Source organism: Anas acuta, chromosome 3 (assembly GCF_963932015.1).
Source record: "Anas acuta chromosome 3, bAnaAcu1.1, whole genome shotgun sequence".
Lineage (NCBI taxonomy): Eukaryota > Metazoa > Chordata > Aves > Anseriformes > Anatidae > Anas > Anas acuta.
Window position 1 is genome coordinate 13368709 of NC_088981.1, and position 19630 is coordinate 13388338.

General features: G+C 41.4%; 1 protein-coding gene across 9 annotated transcripts in view; it reads right to left on the bottom strand.

The window, feature by feature from the left end:
- The window catches only part of TTBK1 (tau tubulin kinase 1), a 104491-nt gene that overhangs the window by 51634 nt on the left and 33227 nt on the right, over positions 1-19630 (bottom strand). For 8 of the 9 annotated variants that reach the window (XM_068675732.1, XM_068675730.1, XM_068675727.1 and 5 more), the window contains 3 exons: positions 16433-16573; positions 15245-15349; positions 626-691 (listed from right to left, as the gene is read on the bottom strand). In XM_068675732.1, the coding sequence (XP_068531833.1) occupies positions 626-691; positions 15245-15349; positions 16433-16573 (312 nt within the window). Of the gene's footprint in view, positions 1-625; positions 692-4839; positions 4921-5033; positions 15219-15244; positions 15350-16432; positions 16574-19630 lie in introns of those variants that run through there. The other variant, XM_068675735.1, reaches the window with a different exon arrangement.

Below are 19630 nucleotides of genomic sequence, written 5' to 3' on the forward strand. Positions count from 1 at the left end.
ATAAGGCAGGAGGGATGCTAATTCTCATCTGGCAAGCACTTAGCAGCAGAACCAGAGGACTTATGTTTCACTGCCTATGTGGGAAGAATTATTGACACAGGACAAAAGTGTTTTGAGAAAAAATGGTGGATGAGACTGCTAGAAGTGTTTAGAATGAAACAGGCCAGACACTGGTAATAATGGCTCTTTTCAGGGAAAAATAAATTTGACTTTAACTAGGTTGCTTTTAACCTGAGACCATGCTGTTAAGAACAAAAATTCCAGGCGTCCAATGGATTTGGTGACCCAGCATTTTGCAACTCACAGCCAAGTTATACTTGAAATTAGCACGCAGCCTGGCACTTAACACGGATTGCCGTTTTAGTGGGATTTTTTCCCCCTTAAGCATGTCTGACAATGCAATAATTACAATTATCAAATTTACCGCCTAGAGAGGATCCAGTAACTGAATCATAATTATGATTTTACAGTCAACAGCCTTGACCTTCTAATGAAATTAGTAGGATTTATTAATTTCTGTAGGCTGTAAACCAGAACTTGCACTTCTTAGACCTCTCCACCTGAGAACACTTATCCAGGGAGAAATAACCCTGTTGTTAACTCTTTATCACCCAGAAATACTCACTCTGTTTTTGTGTGCGTTCACTGAAGCATAACGGACTGTTCCTCGAAAACCAGCAACGTTGCGAGGCTGAAGGGAGACAACAGAAAAATCTCAGAGACAGAGCAGGTTATTTAACCCCATGTGCTAACTGCTGAGAACTTCTCATCTATACTTTTATTTCTTACGGACCCAAGGCAAAAAAAAATTCTTTATGCCTTCATCTGCTCTAGCAGCCACCTGAATAGACAGCTTTTCCAATTCTGTATTTGTATAAAAAAAATAATTTTACACAGAAAGCAAAGTGATTACAGAGATAGGTTAGAACAGTAATAGTCCAGACATAGAAATAAGAACATTTTCCAGGATCATATTTTCCTTTTTAAATACCAGGACAAGGAAAAAGCTAGTAAAGAAGTGCTAGTGCAAAAAAGAGTCAGGAAAAACATCAGCAAACCTGAGGGCAGCCTGCGTGTGACAAAAACAGGGATCCCTTGCTCTAACACAGGGATGACAAACACATGTATTTGCTGACATTGTTTGTCAACATCCTCTAGAAGACTTATAAAAACGAAGATTCTCTGACTTTTGGGGCTCTTGCCTTTTTTTTTTTTTTCCTCCCCAGTATATTGTAAACCGTGTATCTTCAGTTTCTCTTGCTCAGATTGTCTCGATCTTCATGTACCCAGAAGTGAAGGCTTGATAAAGGCACCTTCAAGACGAAGGCAGTCCTCCTTTGACTACTGCTCACAGCTGGAGGCTTCCTCTGTTCTGGGTGCTGAGCAGCACCCCCAAATCTTTCCACTGCTGCCTCCACAAGGACACTAAGTCATGTACGCTTACTTACTCTGTTCTGAAAAATGTGCATTTAAAGAATGACATCCAACAACTCCTTCCAGCTTAGCTAGAAACACCAGAGCTAACTACAGTGCTTTCAAAATTCCCGTGGCAAAGCAAGGTTCAGGCCCAGGCACCTTGATGTTAAGCATGGGCAAAGCACTAGACACTGATAATTAATATGCTACTTTGGCAGAATTCTGAGTAAATTAATAAATACTCTATTTGGGTGAGTTGTCCCACTTAGGTCAGTTGCTTTATGTTTGTTGTTTCAGCTGTGCCTATGTTTTCAGAGCTGAGCCTTAAATTTGGTACTTTTATTCTAGGGCACGCTTCTGTCAGTTTAAATGCACACAATTCAGTCACTTCCCTCTGGCTACGGGGAAGTTGCTCTGAGTTTCAGTATTTTTACAAAGACTACAACTTCAAATGCATTTTAAACAAGCAACTTTGCTGCTAACACACATCTGACTGGTATACAGTGCAGCTCCCAAGTTACAGCGACTCCAAACAAAAAGTCACACTCCACGTGGAGCACACACATGCATATGCCATGGACTTAATGCAGCATATAACATTGCAGTCCACTCGCTTGAGCTATTAGCTACTTATTTAGCAGCAGGTAATAGTCAAGATATTATTTCCATGACCACACACCTCTTTCCTCACTGAGCATACGTTTCAGATGCTTACTGACAAATTACTGCAAAATATTTTTCAGTATTCCACCGAATTTGCTGATGTGAGTTTCTGAAAAGCAGAATACTGGCCGCTGGAACACGTCTGCTGGAATCACCCATCACCATAAATGTCCTCTACATGTTAAAAAGCAAGAGGACATTCCTCTTTGCCATCGTGAGTGTGGAAACTCACGTGAGTGTGAGAGATGAAACAGCAGCAAATCATGAACAATTCTAGTGTATGATCTGTAGGGCTTTCAGAACAAACATTGTTCAGTCTCTGCAGTCCAGGGGAGTTTATCTTTTACGCTTTTTTCCTACTTCAGCGTCCTCAGATATCAAATATAAATTTGTATATATAGAACCAGGTACTACATTTTGGTTTGGTTGGCACTGTCTCTGAAAATACTTCTTAGATCAATACTTACTATTTGTGGCACAGTATCGATACAGTCTTTAATTAGATCTATTCTGAAACCAACTCCTGGGCAGTTTGCAGATGTATTCCCCTCCTCTTTCATTAACAAAACAAACGTCCACCCACCATTTAACTGTACATGTACATCTCTACCAGAGCCAATATGAACCAGTTCATCAAGCCATTCCCCACAGCTGAACCCAATGGGCTGTCTCTCCAGTCCTCTCTGATATACTGCCTCAGTGAAGGGACACTGCTCAAACTGAGCAAGACCATGCAATTATTTTGACTGGATATTTAGAACTTTGAACAACACAGGCAGACACTAACTGTGTTAATAGCTTTCTTCCTCCTAAAGGTTTTCCCTCCTTTTGGCTGTATTTGGCTGCCCTGCCAGTCACAAGGCAATTAGTCATGTCTTTTGACTGTCACTAATCAATGCAATCAAATGTTTCCATTACTGTGGAGAGCAGGAGAGACCTTATTTTTCATCTAAACAGTTCCTGCCTCAGCACTTGCTGTAGCTCATGCTGTATACTCAACTGTTACTGACTTCTCTTCTGAATTCATCAACATTAATTTGTCAGATGATTTCTTTACAAACTTCATTTCTTCCCATGAAAAAAATTTCATCCCACCACTGCATTATCCAGCAGTGGACGATACCCTGGATAAAGCATCACAGCCATCCAGACCTGTCCACACCTGACACAGAACTGAACTTCTAACAGTTAGGAACTTCAGGTTATGGAATCATGCATAGAGCAATTGGTTTGAACCCCCAAAATTGTAAGGTAAAAAGCTAGAAAGCTGAAGTACAATTTTTAAACCATACATGATTTTTATTTTTTTCCACATCAGTGTTACTATGAAAAATGTTACTCAGGATAAAGCTTGTCTCTTGCTGAATTCAGATTGTGTCTAGCACACAAGCAAAAGTAATTTATTACACAGAGCTGTCAGGGAGATGACAGATATGAAATATATTGCATTGTGTCAGAAGCAAGGTTTAAAATGAGTTTTAGCTTGGGAGAATGTGTTAGACTAGTACTGTAGAGCAAAAATTATATTCCTTTCATATATTGGCAACGCTCACTACATCACAAAGACAAAATTTGGTAACAAAATTATGTACAGAGTGGATGTATCGTCTGCAATTGCGTGCTGTCTTGCACCCATCAGCTTCTTCTCACTCTCCAGTTCAAACACGGATGATCATCTGTATTTTAAGGGCCAACAGTGTCTTCCTTACGATTCAGATGAAGTCTGTCTTTCCTGTATATGCTCCCCTTTCTTCAGGAGCATTCCTGTTTCATCATGATTCCGGATCCCTGCTCCTTATACCATCTTCTTACCTAGGCATCAAAACTTTTCCTCTTGCCCCACTGGTCTCTAGATCGCTACTTTGAAGCTCCTGTTCTTCATCTCCATTTCTAAAAGCTTACATTTGAGTGCCAAAACTTTCCTCCTGCCATTTCTTATGCCTGTGGTACTCTCAGAGAACACAACCACTGGTTCTTCCCCAGCCTTCTAGAAGCCTGTGCAAACATCTCATGAGATCCACCACCTTTGCCCCTGGCAGGCCTGTTGTCATCTGGGATCATTCACCCAGCTGTCATGGAAACAGGAAAGGAACTTCCAGCAGCAAGAAAATGAAGGGAGAGTTAGCACAGACCGAAGAGGAGGTGCTAAGGGGAGGGAGGAAATGTCACAGATCACAGCAAGCACTTTGAGATGCAGCTTGGACTGAAGTAACTTGTTGGAAAAGTTGGAGTAAGAAGGAAAAGTGAAAGGAAGCTGTAATTAATCAAAAAGCACGTATCTTTGTGACTGCTAGGAATTTCCTGCTCCCAGCAGTTAGGCTTACAAGGAAATACATCTACACTTCTTCTGTAGAGACAAATTCTGCATCTCTTACATGCATTTTGAGTCATTAAACAGCAGTACTCTGTAGAATCATTAACAGCAGCAGCACATTTTGTCCCAGTAGGGAGTTAGAAATGAATAAATAGAGAAATCCAGAGTCAAAAACGTCAGATGTCAGAACTCCCCTCCCCTCGCCTCTGAAACCACAAAAAAACGACAAAACCACAGTCTCTGGCACTGCCCAAATGTCTGCCAGCCCCTCAGGCAGAATCCCAAATACTCTAGGCCTCTGCAGCACATTTAGGTAGCTGTCAGGATCCTGCTGAAAAACAAACATATCATGAGGGAAAAGAAAATCAGGTGTAATTTGGACTTCCATATATAACAAAAGTGCAAAACAAAATGAAAACCCAGAAGCATGATGATGGCTCACTCACAACTCATAGCAGAGATGGTTACGAGCAGCGGATGGGAAGCCAACGCATCAAACACAGCCTCAAAAGAAGAGCCCAAAAGAACTGTAAAACAGAGAGAAACCCAAAGGAAAACATGATAAAAAACAACAAAATGAGGAGAAAAATTAAACAGAAATAAATTAAAAAACAATTCAATATTGCATCCCTTCAGAAACCTGGGCGTCTTGTTGAGCTGTTGTCACCCCCCAGCATCCTTCCCCGCGCCGCTGCCTGGCGCTGTATGTGGTTTAATTTAGACACAAAACTTTGAGCGAGCCTGTGTGGTTTGTGAGTGCTCTGTAAATGGTGAGAGGGGTCCCTCTAGAGACTAACTTCCCCGGATCACATATCACACACTCCTAATAGAAAGTATAAAAAACAAATTTGAGAGCACAGACGCATACAGGTTCTACTGTGATTTGCCTCCCTAGAATTACCTCCTCTGCTCCCCAGTCAAACAGACTGATATTAGTAACCAGCAAGGGGATTTGCTCTCTTCCATCTCCTGCATTTTTCACCCAGGGCAAGTTCTAACATCAGTGCTTTAGTTTCTAAAAGCTAAGAGAGATGTCCCCTTCCCTGTTTGATTATTTATGGGTTCCCACATCAGATTTCTGTTTATTTCTGCAACCACCACCTTGCCTCCTCACCAGTCATCTTCTCACAGTCACTGGCTGGCCAACTTCACAGGTTTTAAAGCTGCCAAATTCAGGCTATTTCCCCTTCCCTGATGCTTGCTGCGGTGCCCTGTCCAGAATGCTAGACCTCCGCCACCTGTGGAGGGATGCAGAATGGTGGTTTGCAAGAGAGCAGACTGAATATCAGTGTTGCTTTTAAGCCACGTGAACAGACGTTATCTTAAGGTATGAATTACGCAGCATGAAAATGCAACGATCACCCTGATCAGAGGCAAGAGCTAATATTATAACGGACCTTAAAACAAAGTTCAGGAAACTGAAGAAAAATCTTGGCTGAGACATACATTTGCCAATAGAAATCAACTCATCAAAAGCAATCAACCAAACAAAGCTTCTTATTTGAATGTCACCATTCCTCTTATCAAAAAATGTGCAAGTTCTATGAATTCTGCAGGTTCTGCAACAAATTTAGTTTTGAGAAAGTCACTTAGTAGTCCTGGAGTATTCTTTCCAAAGCAAAAGACGTGAAGGTGATTAGCTAAAAGGCTATCTTTTCTTCTTCATTTTAGGAGAACTCAAAATTTCCAATGGATTTAAACACTGAAAACAGAGAAGTGATCATTTTGTCTTTCTGACTAACAGGCTAAACACATGATTTCTGCACTAGAGCTTGGATTAAGTAGCACAGAATATCCCCATGGAAAGCATGGGAAGTGCTAAGTAAGAAAGATAAGGTTTCCACACACTATTTATTACACAGAGCAGCGAACAGAGCGAAATGGAAATGTTCTGGAGAGCTGTCAAGAATTAGACACATCTCACTTAGGATTTACAGCTCTTAATGCTTTCCTGGAGTCAGGTGGAAAAGACGGTCCTTTTCAAAGGAGGCAGAAGACAAAAGACTGTCGTGGCAATCACTCGGATGCAGGAGAGCTAAGTCCAACCTCCCCCATCCCCAGACAGACATTAAAATCACACCTCCCTCCTTCCAGAGTGCACCCACACCTGTAAGCTACAGGACGCTTTGAGATGCAAGACTGAGAACATCCATGTCGGAAAGGATGCATTGTGCATGGAATAATTTAATATTTATTACCAAGAGAGAAAGTGTGTGACAGGCACTCTGTAACCTGGCAGCAAACGCACTTACCTGACGTAGGGGAGACTTGACCTGCAATCCAACTCAACATTCACTTGCCTAGGGTGCGAAGCCCCTGTTCCCTCACCACTGGGCAGAGCAATAGCTTTCTTTTCCTCTTTCTGTAGTCCAATGGGAAGAATAATCAGAGCTTCAAGTGGAACAGCACCAGTCAGAAAGGAAGGAATGACACATTCAGGTGTTTTGAAGCCCCCTACAGCACGGCAGTACAGGCACTCAGAAATGGAAAATAGGATCTCAGTGCCCTTCAGGCACATATAGGATTTAAGCCTTGACTGCTCCCTTTCCCCTCACCCCTGTAGTACAAGAGCTCTGACTAGAAAGCTGCTACAAAAAACAAAACCATCAACAACCTGACAGAGGTGATCTGAGGTCACTCTCACTGCACCAGGGCTTCCAGGTACAGAAAGCAAAAAACCAGCAAGTTCTAATGGACAAGATACAAAAGTCCCTGCTCACCAACAGATTTTGAATCGGTACATTTAAACTGCATAGTTGTAATGTTTTAAAACAACACAAACTCCCTTCTTAAGTCCAAATTTGGTACTCCAACAACAAGAGTAACAATGAGAACCTGTACACAATTTTCTATATTGTCCTATAGTTTTAGTGTTCAATAACATTCTGTAACTAACTCACTCCCACAGAAATGGCACTTTCACAATACATTAATTGTGCAATGTTTTTAAGACATAGGTTCGCTTTTTTCCTTCTTCCCATCTCTATGTGAATTAATGTGACTATGCTGTGCCATCAGCCTTTTCTGCAATTACCTTTTTCACAATATAAAGACAAAAATTACGTCCTTTCCTAAGCTAATATAGCACTTTGAGTACTACAGCTTCACAGATCTGTTTATTCTACTGCAAAGCTGTTAATCTTATCAGTAACATTATACTCTTAGATACATTTCAAGTTAAAAGTACGTGAAAAAGCTACTGGACTTCTATGTTTGAATATTTGGGGTCTTAGGATCTAGGAGTTAACATCCTTTGTGTTATTTTATAGCTCACTTTCCAGCAGGGAGGAAAACTACTCTATAACAAAATGTACCATACTCTCCTCTTCTAATACCTTGCTCACTGCAGTGAAGGCTATTTTTAACACTGTGCACAGACACTTGGAAAATAAATATATCAATTAGCTGACACATTTCTGCAGCCTTCATCATGCTCGTCTACACAGGCTACGCATCGCCCTGCCCACAACCTCTCCTCTCTACCCACCGAATCACAGAGCCGCCCTCGCACATGCATGGTATTTTCAGCAAGACACTGCAAACTACTGCAGTGCAGTCTGAGCCACGAGGAGACCGAGATCTAATCAATGGGCTGCAGCTGACTAAGCTAAAAAAAAAAAATGCTTGCTGAGCATAACAGCTCAGTGTCAGATCCTGCAAGCAGAGAGAGGCTCCTGGAAAAACATAGCAAAGCCTCTCCTCTCCTCTGTTCTCTAATAAATAAGACCAAGTTGCTAAAACCTCCATCACTTTCAATTAATATCCGTGGAACCATGGAGAATGTGTTGCTGAAGGCAGGGTGTCACAGAGAGGGGAAAAGCATAACGCTGTCTGTACGGCACCTTAGCGACAAGCCCAGCAGACTTGAACAAAGACCAGTAATGATGAAGGAGTTATTGTCAAAAAAATGACCTACATTAGCACTGAAGACCTTCACGACTCCACACACCTCCAGCATACGAGCACGGGCTGCTCATCATATTATCTGTCATGTCTCTGTTCCCCTCCAAGTTCAGATTTTCTACTCAGCCCTGTTTCTCTGTATTGAACACCCTCTGCTGTAAAAATGAAGGTGAGATGATGATTTTTCTTGTACGCTTGCTGCAGAAGATACTTCCAAAAATTTTAAAAGACAACCTTTCAACCTATTCTCTAGCTTTTTAGCTCTGTTGTCTAAAATATGTCTCAGCAATGAGTGCTTACAGTTCATTGCTGCATTGCAAAGGTCGGTTGTGCAACTGGGACATTACAGGGAGTAAGAAGACTCGTCTCATCTCTGCCTCAGTCATGGCAGAAGGCTGTATTTAGAAAAAGAAATGGTTAGATTCATAGAAAAGGTCCATGTATCCCGTAATGTCAAATTTGTTATGGACGGTCTTGGGATTCACCCCAAAATGAACATTTTCATGGGAGGGGGGCAAAAAAAAAAATCACAAAGGAAAAACTAGATTTGTTTCTCGGAAGAGAATCCTCTGCATCTGGAAGCAGTTATTAACTGGAGCTGAAGTAATAGTTACCCTCCATAACCCATGTCTTCTTAAACAGATCTCCAAGCCTTCCATGACTGAAAAACCGAGAAATGAACAGGTTAAACAAATGCCAGCTTCAAACTGCACCACCCCACCTGGATGGGAACACTCATGCTGGTAAGAAAGCAGATGTCATATCAGCATAATCTTATCGAAAACTACACTCCCCTGCCACCAAAGTTATGTAATTGCACAAATCCTGGGAAGATCCTGTGGGGAAAAGGGTACTGGAGGGGGCTGCATAAGTTTGAAAAAGAGAGGATAGCGGCCTTGGATGAAGCAATGGCATTGCTTTAAGTATTAAAGGAAGAAAAAAGTACTTCCTACGTCTCCGTAGCTCGGACAAAGTTCTGACTGACCCTAGATGACACTGCTCCCAAGCTACCTCCCCTCAGAGTCTCCACATTTCCGAATTTTCTTTTCCATAAAGGTAAAAATGGGGTGCAAAGGTTCTGGAGGAACACCATCAGGATGGAAGGCAACATCAGTTCTTTCTCGTATCTCCATTTTTTAAATGTTTCTAAACAGATTTTATATTTACTCGCTGAGCTAGCTTTCTCACAGTCACTCACCAAGTGAAGCCCCTATAAATGCCTCAGAGTAAAGGGGCTAAGAAGTAAAGCACTCTAGAGCAAATTCTTTTGATCACAGGTGGCAGAGATGGCCCAATACCTGCAACTGCTGCTACCATCGTCCTGTGACCAAGACAAAGATATGCTCTTTGCAAGAACAAGGCCGACAGATACTCAGACTACCTCAGATTAGTCCCAAGGTCTGAAGTTTTCTCAGGTACAATATGAAAACTCTGAAAAGCCATACGCATATCATCAAGTGTCACCACAGTGACCTTCGTTTTGTCCTGTATTCCTTTCCTGATGACTTTTGCTATTTAAAGTATCCTAGCTTCACGAAGACATAGATATTCCACAACATCAAGGTTTCACTTATCAGCTCTACTTGTCAGCTCAGAGGCCACTAACCAACATGGGAACTGGAACTGCTTCCCTCCTAAACACACCACGAGCATCACCTTTCACACTTACCTACTCCGAATTTCATCTGCCATTTTATAACCTCCTCCCTATATTTTATAACAGCCTTTGGCATTTTTTCCAGTCCTTTATTACAGCACACACCGTGTCATCGCTGCTATTCAGACCAGTTTCTGCCCTGCACGCGTACTCATCCAGTGCATACCATGTGTGGCAGCAAGTGATGCCTCAAGAACAAATGCATCCCTTTACTGGGATTTATTTAGGTTTATCACCTATTTCACTGACTATCTTGCTCCTATGTAACCAGAGAGAACAGAGGCTCTCTTACTCCCTTCTCAAGGCTTTATAGTATTTTACAGACTGTTATAACATTTACTTTATTCTTCTTCTTCCAGGTTCTAATTACAATCTTTCTGATTCCTCTCCAAGTGAGCTTGTCATTACTCTCTTCTGAATACTGTTTGGATCTGCAATACCCTCTTTAAAACTGGATGGGTGGTATCACATGCATTATTAACTCTGTTGTCTCATCTGGTTTTGTAAAAAGGCACTAAAGTTTTGTAGCATTCTTTACTCTGTTCCATATGGACCATAACAATTGCTTCACTGGCTCTATACATCTCATCTGCTATCCTGCCTCCAGCCCTAAAGAAGTTGCTTCTGGATATCTACAGACAGGGTACATGTAGTTGGGCAGATACAGTCCCCCCTTGCATTCTCTCTCATTTTGGCACGTACAGTGCTAATTTGTAAGAAGTACCATGTAGCTTCACAGCCCACACAACAGAATGAATGCTTGAAATTCTCCTAAATGATGAAATCAATAGGGATATGGCCAGTTGGGATGCAACTAGGAAAAGCCTGTGCAGTTTTTCTAGGGGAAATTAAGATCATGAACAGTGTTCTCTGAAGCACTTGTGCATATAGACGAGGATAACCTGGTCCATCCACCTGGTGCCTCTGCAGTGGCCTCATGTGTAAGACAAATGCTTTGATGCAGGTCCAGAGTTGTCAAATGCAGGAGTTCTGGTGAGGTGGGGAAGGAGGTGAGCAGACTGCACAGCATCCAGAAGGGTGAACAAGAGACCAAGAGCCTTCACAGAGCCTCTGAAAGTGAGGATCCCAAATGCTTGCAATGCAAGGAAAAAGTGACAGCATGCAGCTACGTTCAAAGGAAAAACGCATGGAGGCTCCCAAAAGGATGGGAGCTGGCAGCAGGAGGCTCCTGCACCACACGTAGGTCTGCTATTGCAGAAGAGAGTTACCTGGGAGCAGGTGAGAGTGACAAGGCCTGTCAAGGAGACCTCACAGCCATCTGAGCCTGACGAAAATGTTTGTACCGGGAAGCAAATATGTGTGGTGGTCACTGAAGACCCCTTCCTGCAGGAAATGCGTGCCTCATCTGACTTGATGTCTCAGGTAGTTTGTGGCTTGTTGGGGGCCTGGATTTGGGATGATAAGGACAGAGTGCCAAGGTTTGTGTGTCCTTCTGACTATTAACCCATGCTGCTCACTCATGGGAGCACCAGAAACACCATCAGGGGTGACCTAGAGTATACAGAGACCGACTACTGATCGGTCTGCATGAAGCTCTCCTTGGAGCAGGTGATGAGATGGCCACTGCTGATACGTAACCGATGAGCAATAACTAACACAAGTAACATCATGGTGGTTGTCTGCTGATCAAGAAGAGAAAGTAGATGAAGCCTCGTTTAGGCAACTGAAGGGAACCTTACGGCTGCAAGCACTGGTGCATGTAGGGGGCTTGGCTAACCCTGATCTCTGCCTGGAGTGAAGCAATCCAGCAGCTTTCTGGTGAGCACTGAACAGAACCAGAAAATAAAGAAATGGAAGTGCAGAGTCACAAAAAGGACAACAATGAAGAGGAGCACTGTTGCTTTTCTCCAGTATTAGTTCATTCACCCAAATTTGGAAGTCCCAGGTTCATAAATTCCTCGGCTACATGAATTCCTACATTTTCACCTGATCGCAAAGTACCACAAACAAGCAGGCATCTTGTGATCTCTCCCATTGAAACTTCACAGCTTTGAACAAAATTAAGATTCATTCCCTAGCAAAGGGACCTCAGGAGTCTCACAGTCCCAGAAATCCTGCTGCCTGTGACCAAGTTATTTTTCAGTAAATATGTAAGTAATATTTTTTTGGTGCTGCATACTAAGGGTAATGGACCAGGAATACTTTGTGCGCTATCACTGTCAGCACTCCCTTGAGAAACTGGAAATCTCAGGTCAGACATGCCTTACTGGTTAAGAGCTGTGATCTGTTTTCAGTATTTGTCACCCTTCAAACAGGAGAGCATGGGTATTGGGGGCTTGGAAAAATGGTAAAGAAATCAGCATCTTCTCCGGGAAATTTGTCAAGCTGCCTCTCTTTCCCTTCATTTTTCTGTCCTCACTTACAAGCATTTGAAACAAAAACCTCTGGAAAAAAATAGCTTTTTGCACTGGCAGTCTGCCCTGATTATCATAATAGCCAGCGTCCCTCCTGCTAGCCAGGCTGTTGACTCTGATACAGATGCTGGAAATGCTGATGGCAGCCAAAGTAACAGACTCCAGACCAGCTGTAAGAAGCTCTCAGCACACATTGGACATCAAATGGCCACATGGCTGATACACATCTGCTCTACCTGTCCAAAGGAGTAAACATCAAACTATGTTTTCTACAACTCTCAGAGAAATATTGAGTAATGAGACTCCTGAAAACAACTAATTTTTTCTAATTGCTGACGCAGGAAAAAAATGTTGCTGATGCTTCCTTACATACTTTCTGGTTCCAACCATCTTTTGTCTCTATCCTGCCATGTGAGTTACCATTCGTGCTAGCATTAGCATCCCACATTAGGTATATCAGAGGGTCAGGGTTTCAACTAATCTCTCAAAAAAAACAAAAGGAAACATTTTCAACAACAGCCTATGCTATCTGCCTGCTAAGGGGCTCCTTGACTCTTGATATCAAAAATAAAAACAAAAAAAAAAATCCATACTGGTTGACATCAGTGAATAGACATAAAATAATAAATTAAAAAATCTGTGTCAATAAACTTTCTAGTGGATTTTGTTCCGTGGAATTGCTGGCCTTTCCCTTTTTTAAAATCAAGAGTGTTTTCAATACAGAAAACTGGCCAAAAATACGAATGTCAAAGATTTTTAAAACAAACAAACAAAAAAAACAACACATCACAACATCCTAAAATCAAAGTCCACCATCTGTATTACTGGCAAGTAATTCACAGTGTTTCAGAATAGCTAACAAGCAAGACTGAGGTTATGAATTTCGGAGGATGTAAAAATGGCACGTATTTTTATGGTATTTTCCATAATGTAAGGTAATACATGAAACTCTAGGAAAGTGCACAGAACCTACCTGAGCAGAAAGTGTCTATTAAAAAATTAATATGACTGAAAGTTAAATTCAAAAAAAATGCATCCAGAAAAAGAGAGTGACCTCCTTCTCCTACATATATTTTATATTGTGCCTCAGAACTAAATGATGAAAAGATGCATACGGGATGATTGTGTTACATATCTGGGAATTTTACTCCTCGCACATAAAAGAACTGAAAGAGAATGATGAAAGAAGAATCTACGTTGTTGGCTTGAAATAATCTCCCTGGTGAAATGAAAGATTGAGCTCTTAATTAAAAAAAAAAAAAAAAAAAAAGAGAGAGAGAAACAAAAGAAAAGTTTTAAAATATATGAAAATCTCTCTTCTCTTTATTTAGCATTTGGGATTTCTTCCAGGCACAGCTTCAGAGTGGCTCTGCAACAATGTCTTCTAGAGCAGAGTTTTCTACTTTTTCTGCCAGCGTGAAGCTGCTGCAAGGGTAAGTGCTTCACCTCCTCGATATTATTGCTCAGGGCTGATGGTTAACATCACTTTGGGCATCTGCAGCCTAACCCTCCCCACCTACTACAGACCAGCTACTCTAGAGAGCACTTTGAGTCTAAATCAGATTAAGGAGCACACAGAAGCACAACTAGGGAGAGTGCAGTGTGGGGGCAGGGAAGAGAAAATCTAATTCCATTTGCTTTCATACTCCCATTCGTCCCATCTCCTTCCCAATCCCCTGTGCATTATCTGGGTAGCAATCTTACCGTGCTTCTCTAGGCAAATCTGAGTCCAGTTAGAACTCAATAGTGGTACTGGGCAGCAGGGACACAAAGGAATCAAACAGCTTGGTGACTAAGGTATAAAAAGGAACTGAAGTAAATGTTTATTTTTATTGTTTTATTTTTGCTTAAAAACAAGCACACATCACTTGAAGTATGGCAGAGGAGAGCAGGTATATGGGACTTTACCATATATGACCTTTACACATTGAACAAACTTATAAAAATATGAAAAAAATAGAAGAAAAATCCCCACCTATGTTCATCTGCTCAAGACACAGAACTTGCTCACTGATCTTTTCTTTCTTCCTACTCCCTAAATGTATCCTGCATTAATGAGTCTTTGAATTTAGCTCTCACATTGTCAACAGTTTTCAGAACAACTAATATCTCACAGATGGAGAAGTTGTGCTATAAGGTATAAGCCTAGGATGATAAACAGAGAGATTGTCTGATCCCTCCAAGCTTGTGCTGTATTCCAGAATAAGTCTGGGAATGCTCTGACTGCAACTTGTTGGAATACCTGGAGTGTCTGAAGCTTACGGCACCCTTACGAAGTGACACCAGATAATATGGTGCTGGTAAAAGGACTGAAGATAAAACGCAGGCCAGGTAGTACAAGTTGTGCTCCCTGTTCTTACCTCCTCTTCAAGCAGGCACACAAATACTGCCCCTAAGAAATCCAGTTGGTGGGCAACAGACACAAAACCAGAACCAGACGAGGGTGCTAACAGCATTATGGTTCACAGGAAGCTCAGCTTCAGAGATTGTGCTAGCCTCTAAACTCTTGATGGTTTTAAGAGGCTTTACAAAGCCACCAACCTTGTTCCCCAGATCATGCTCTCAGAGCCCTGAAGTACACGAGCCCTCAGATACTACAAAAGTTACGTGGCCAGCATTGGGTTCATTCTCTTTGCTTGGCCAGCATGCAGTAAGTATTCTAAGTCCATGGAAAATACAATTAACCTGAAGGAAAAAACAATAACAATAAATAAAAGCCACACATCTTGTGAGACAATAGCAAGCATCCCTTTGATCACCAGCTCAAAGTCAACTGCTGCTTCTCGCCTTGCAGAAAACGTAGTCCAATATAATGTCCAAGCATAACAACCACAAAAACAACAGAATAACAAAACCTTTTCCTTGCCTAAGCAATAGCAGAACTGGCAACAAAGAAATTACTTAAAATTTACTTACTGGCCTGACTTCACCAGTGGTGTTGGTATACTGACGGGCCAGACCGAAGTCTAACATGTAGCATTTCCTGTACGTTGAAGGCAAACGGCCCATGGCAAAATTGGACTAGACAAAAAGAAAAAAAAAAAAAAAGAATAAAAAAATAAGTGTGATAACAGCAACTTGGCTAAGAGCCACCATTTGTTGACAAAACGTTGTCATATAGCCTCACACACTTCTGGTGAAAACATGAGAGGAATTTTCAGAAACACCTCATGGTGCATCTTAAACACCATGACCTGCAGAATCACTGCCATACCGGCAAGTTCACTTCGCAGTTAAAATTTATCTGAAATTTAAATTTATCTGAACATTCGGGCATCTAAAAAAACAATGCTTTTGGTTCTTAGTAAATAAATTGACAACAAGGAAGTTGAGCAGCTCTCATTTAACTCCCATTTTGAAGTTGTGGCCTTTACCATACGGGATGGCTGCTAAAAGGATTTGTGGCCAGCCTCACTAGTGACAAGTTAGCTAACTTTTCAGATGAATCTGGTCGACCAAAACCAGCTGATTTTAAAAACAGTGAATTGAACAAGAAAGACTGTCATGACAATAGTGTAGCAAGAGGTGTTCAGGTCAAGCAGTTAAGAGTTATGAGAAAGAGACTATGGCTCCTGCAGTGAGACTTGGAATTATTGTGCCTCACCTAGGCGTCTAGATGACCAACACTGCAACTGTGTTTTCCAACACTAGAAACTGTGCTCCAATTGGCAGTTGCTCAGAAGAGATTTAAAGGATTATTTAGTTAATGAAATGGCATTTATTCAAGTGATAGGTCATAGTACAAGACATCCTTTCTAAATTCCTTTTATATAGTAGTAATTGGTTGGACTTCAGATGATTGCTCAGAGTCAGATTGTTTCCTCATGATCCTCTCTGGGAGAAGTATGACTGACAGCTACTAATCCACCATGGATTGGTCTCTGCCAATAAAAACTGGTTTGCTATGCACTTAAAGGAATAACACTGATATAACACTGCCATTTTATGTTTATAGAAAATAGCCTGTGTGTCAGACAGAGGGAGAGTGCAAGGAAGCCTAAATGCCCTCATTGAAATATGTCCATGTTCAACCCACCAGGCTGTCTTTATTGACTCAAGTATAACAGACATACCACCAAAAGGCAAATTTCCAAAACAACGTACAGGCTTGATGTCACGATGCAGGAATCCCACGGAGTGAATGGCTTCTATTGACTCCAGAATCTGTTTGCCTAATCGCAGTGTTGTGCTCAGCGTGAAAGTCCCTCGAGGCTGACTTCTTCTGAGATCTGCAAGATTTCGTCCCTGAAACAATCAATACAATATTTAAACTACCATAATAAAGCAGAGAATTGCACAGCTGCAAGATCTAACATGTATCCTCCCAATAGCAGAAATGCTAATTGGACATGTTTACCTGTCTCCTTTATTTCTTCTACATGGTCTTCCAATGCTTCATTTTAACTTTTAACTGATGAATTTGCTGATAAGAGGATATTAAACTGATATCCTGCGAAGCTAGATGATCTATTATTTGGGAAATACACAAGGCAGGGGCAGCAGTGCCTCTGATTGTATAAGCCCTAGCACCTCCTTACTGTCAAATCCAGTCTACACAGAAGCTGAATTAAGAACAACCTTTGACTTTTCTCTGAGACAAGTAAAGATTACAGCAGGACAAATATGATAAACAGGTCATGAAGCTATTTGTTACAGCTCATAGAAGCAGTTTCATCACAAATTCCCCAGCACACAACTGTCTGGCTCAAGTTCAAGTCACCATTGTCGTGGCAATGCTGCAGTGGGGGAAGCTATCAGGAAAGGACGATTTTTTCCACTGACTTTAAAAATACTTTTTCAAAAAAATTTACTTCCAATTAATTTCCAATTTACTTCCAATTAATTAAATTTCTGGAAAAAAAATCTAGCAGTACAGCATGAAAATAAAAACAATTTAACAACAAAAAAAAGAGACAGACTTAACACTAGAATCACGTGTTCTTTGATCCCTGTCATCTCAGTTTTGCTTATACCTCTTTTGATTTGTAAAGAGAAATAAGGTTTTTAAATTAGTATCTTCTATGACAGGCTACCCCTCTACTCCACAGAACTAAAGCAGGTTATCAACTGATCAAAACCTTTGGGAATAGAAGTACACTGTTTCAGATTGTGTGCATCAAGAATAAGTTATGCAGACACATCGATCATCCCAATAATATAAAACCAGTTGATTCTGCTTCTGCAGAGACATATATGCCCACAATAAAAGTCCAGGGGTATTCAAAGTCCGCTGCAGAACATACATAAAAGATACCAAATATTTGATGAGAAAGCACAGGCTGTTCTTCAAACCAGTAAAATGCCACCTATTCATTCACCCATCTCCAATTGCCAAGTAAATAACTTGGACAGACGTTTAGGAGCCAACTGCAACTGGCTCTTTAGCTAAGACTAACCTTTCAAATTGGTTTCACCCCTGTCTTGCTCCAGGGATCTGGTGCCTTGAAAGCCACACCTGACAGACCAGCTAATACAGATTCAGCTAAACAACTGCAACTGGTCCAAGTTTGTTCCTTAGTCTTATCTTTTTTCTTTTTTTTAACATTTCTGTGACATTTTACTAGAAGCAGTACAGATTTGTCATCATTATCCTGAAAGATCCTAGTTTCTAAATTGATGGCAGATTTCTTTCCCCTGTAAAGTGGTTCTTTGGACCTTTATTTTTTTTTCAGGAAGATTTTTTCAGAGCTGTACATTGAAATGTTCCACAATTTTCCCCAGCTGGTTTGGAAAACAGTCTCAGAGACCTGCTCTCTAGTCATGTGAAAGCTGTGATCATCCAATATTGCCCTCAGGAAAAGACTGAAGATTATTTTCCAAATAAATACAACCAGGCAGGCTGAGAAACTGAGCAGATGCAATGAGTTGCAAGGCTTAGACTGGAAGCTTCAGTCCGTGTGAGCAAAGAGAAAGGGGTAATTGCAGTACACTACAGCCAGAAGGATGCATGATAAACCACATGGCGGCAGACCTTGAAGGGGAATTTTAGCCTGAAGAGTGATGGTGCAAAACGAGCTCTGCTTTAAGCAGCAAAGCCTTCATTAACAAATAATGAAATACATTTTAGCTTTGCTGACTCCACACGCTCAGCTACATAGTTAAGAACAGACTAGAAAGTAAGAGATTCTGTGCAAAGAATTTTTTTCCCCCCAAGGGATAGTCATCTTCAACAGGCTTGTTAAGGGCAGGGTTGGGGTTAGAAGTCTTGTCATACAATGAGCTCCAGATTAGCCTTGTCAAGAATCATATTCACCCTCACACTGCAGCCATGGTCAGGGTTGGTTAGAGAGCAAAAGGTTTTGTTCTGTCCATAACATCGGCAGCTGGGATGCCAACACTGCATAAAAGGCAAAGCCAAGCACTTCAAAAAAGTGAGAAGCATATTTTAAAGAAGCACTGGAGTCTGCTGATGTCTATTTTACCTCATTCAGCATTTAATTAAAAATAACCTTCCAGTTTATGCAGCAGCTTACTTCTTGTTGCTTACTAATTCATCCTTCTCACTTCAGCATGTACTGTCACCCAGATTATACAAAAAGAAACACAACATGGGCTGTAAGCTCTTCAGGAGAAGGGTGGGCTTGTATGGTGTAATCATACAGTGGTTTATATAGCAAAGCCCTGATCATACAAGCTACAAGGGAGTTAGGACAAGTTCAACTCCTCTGACAGGTGATGAGACAGGCTAGTTTCCAAAACAATTATGTCAGAAAAAAACAGTTTTAATTTCAAAGTATTCCCCTTGAGATGGGAATCTCCCTCCTCCCTTAAAGGCCTTTCTTCCATGTGTTTTTGATTCAGGTGGATCTTCCACTTTCTCCCCTCCAGCTCTTTCTCCTATGACTGCAATACTGAAAACAAAAGCTTCTTTCATGGAAAAAAAAATAATAATCTGCTTTCGTGACGTTACCACCACATTCGGGCTGTGAAGACCTAACTACATGCGTTTACTTGGTGAAGTCTCATGCTCAACCCTGCAGCTCTTGGTGTTCTGTAGACAGACCCATACAACCCTTCATCTGGCTACCTCCAACAGGAGTAACTGGCTGTCTAGAAGTATGGTGACCATATGTCAGCTATCCAAATGTTTACCCTGCTTGGCTTAGTATCAGCGGTGCACAAACAGGAGAAAAAAACCTTCCACAGCAGACACCGTGCTACTGCTGAGCTTGGTAGAGATGGAGCCAGAGATCATTCTCGTTCACAGAGAAGACTGCTGCTGGTATGATACCAGTGGCCCCGACCACACTTGAGCCCTGATGCAAGACACATTTTAAATGCTCTATCACAGCTCAGCAGGCG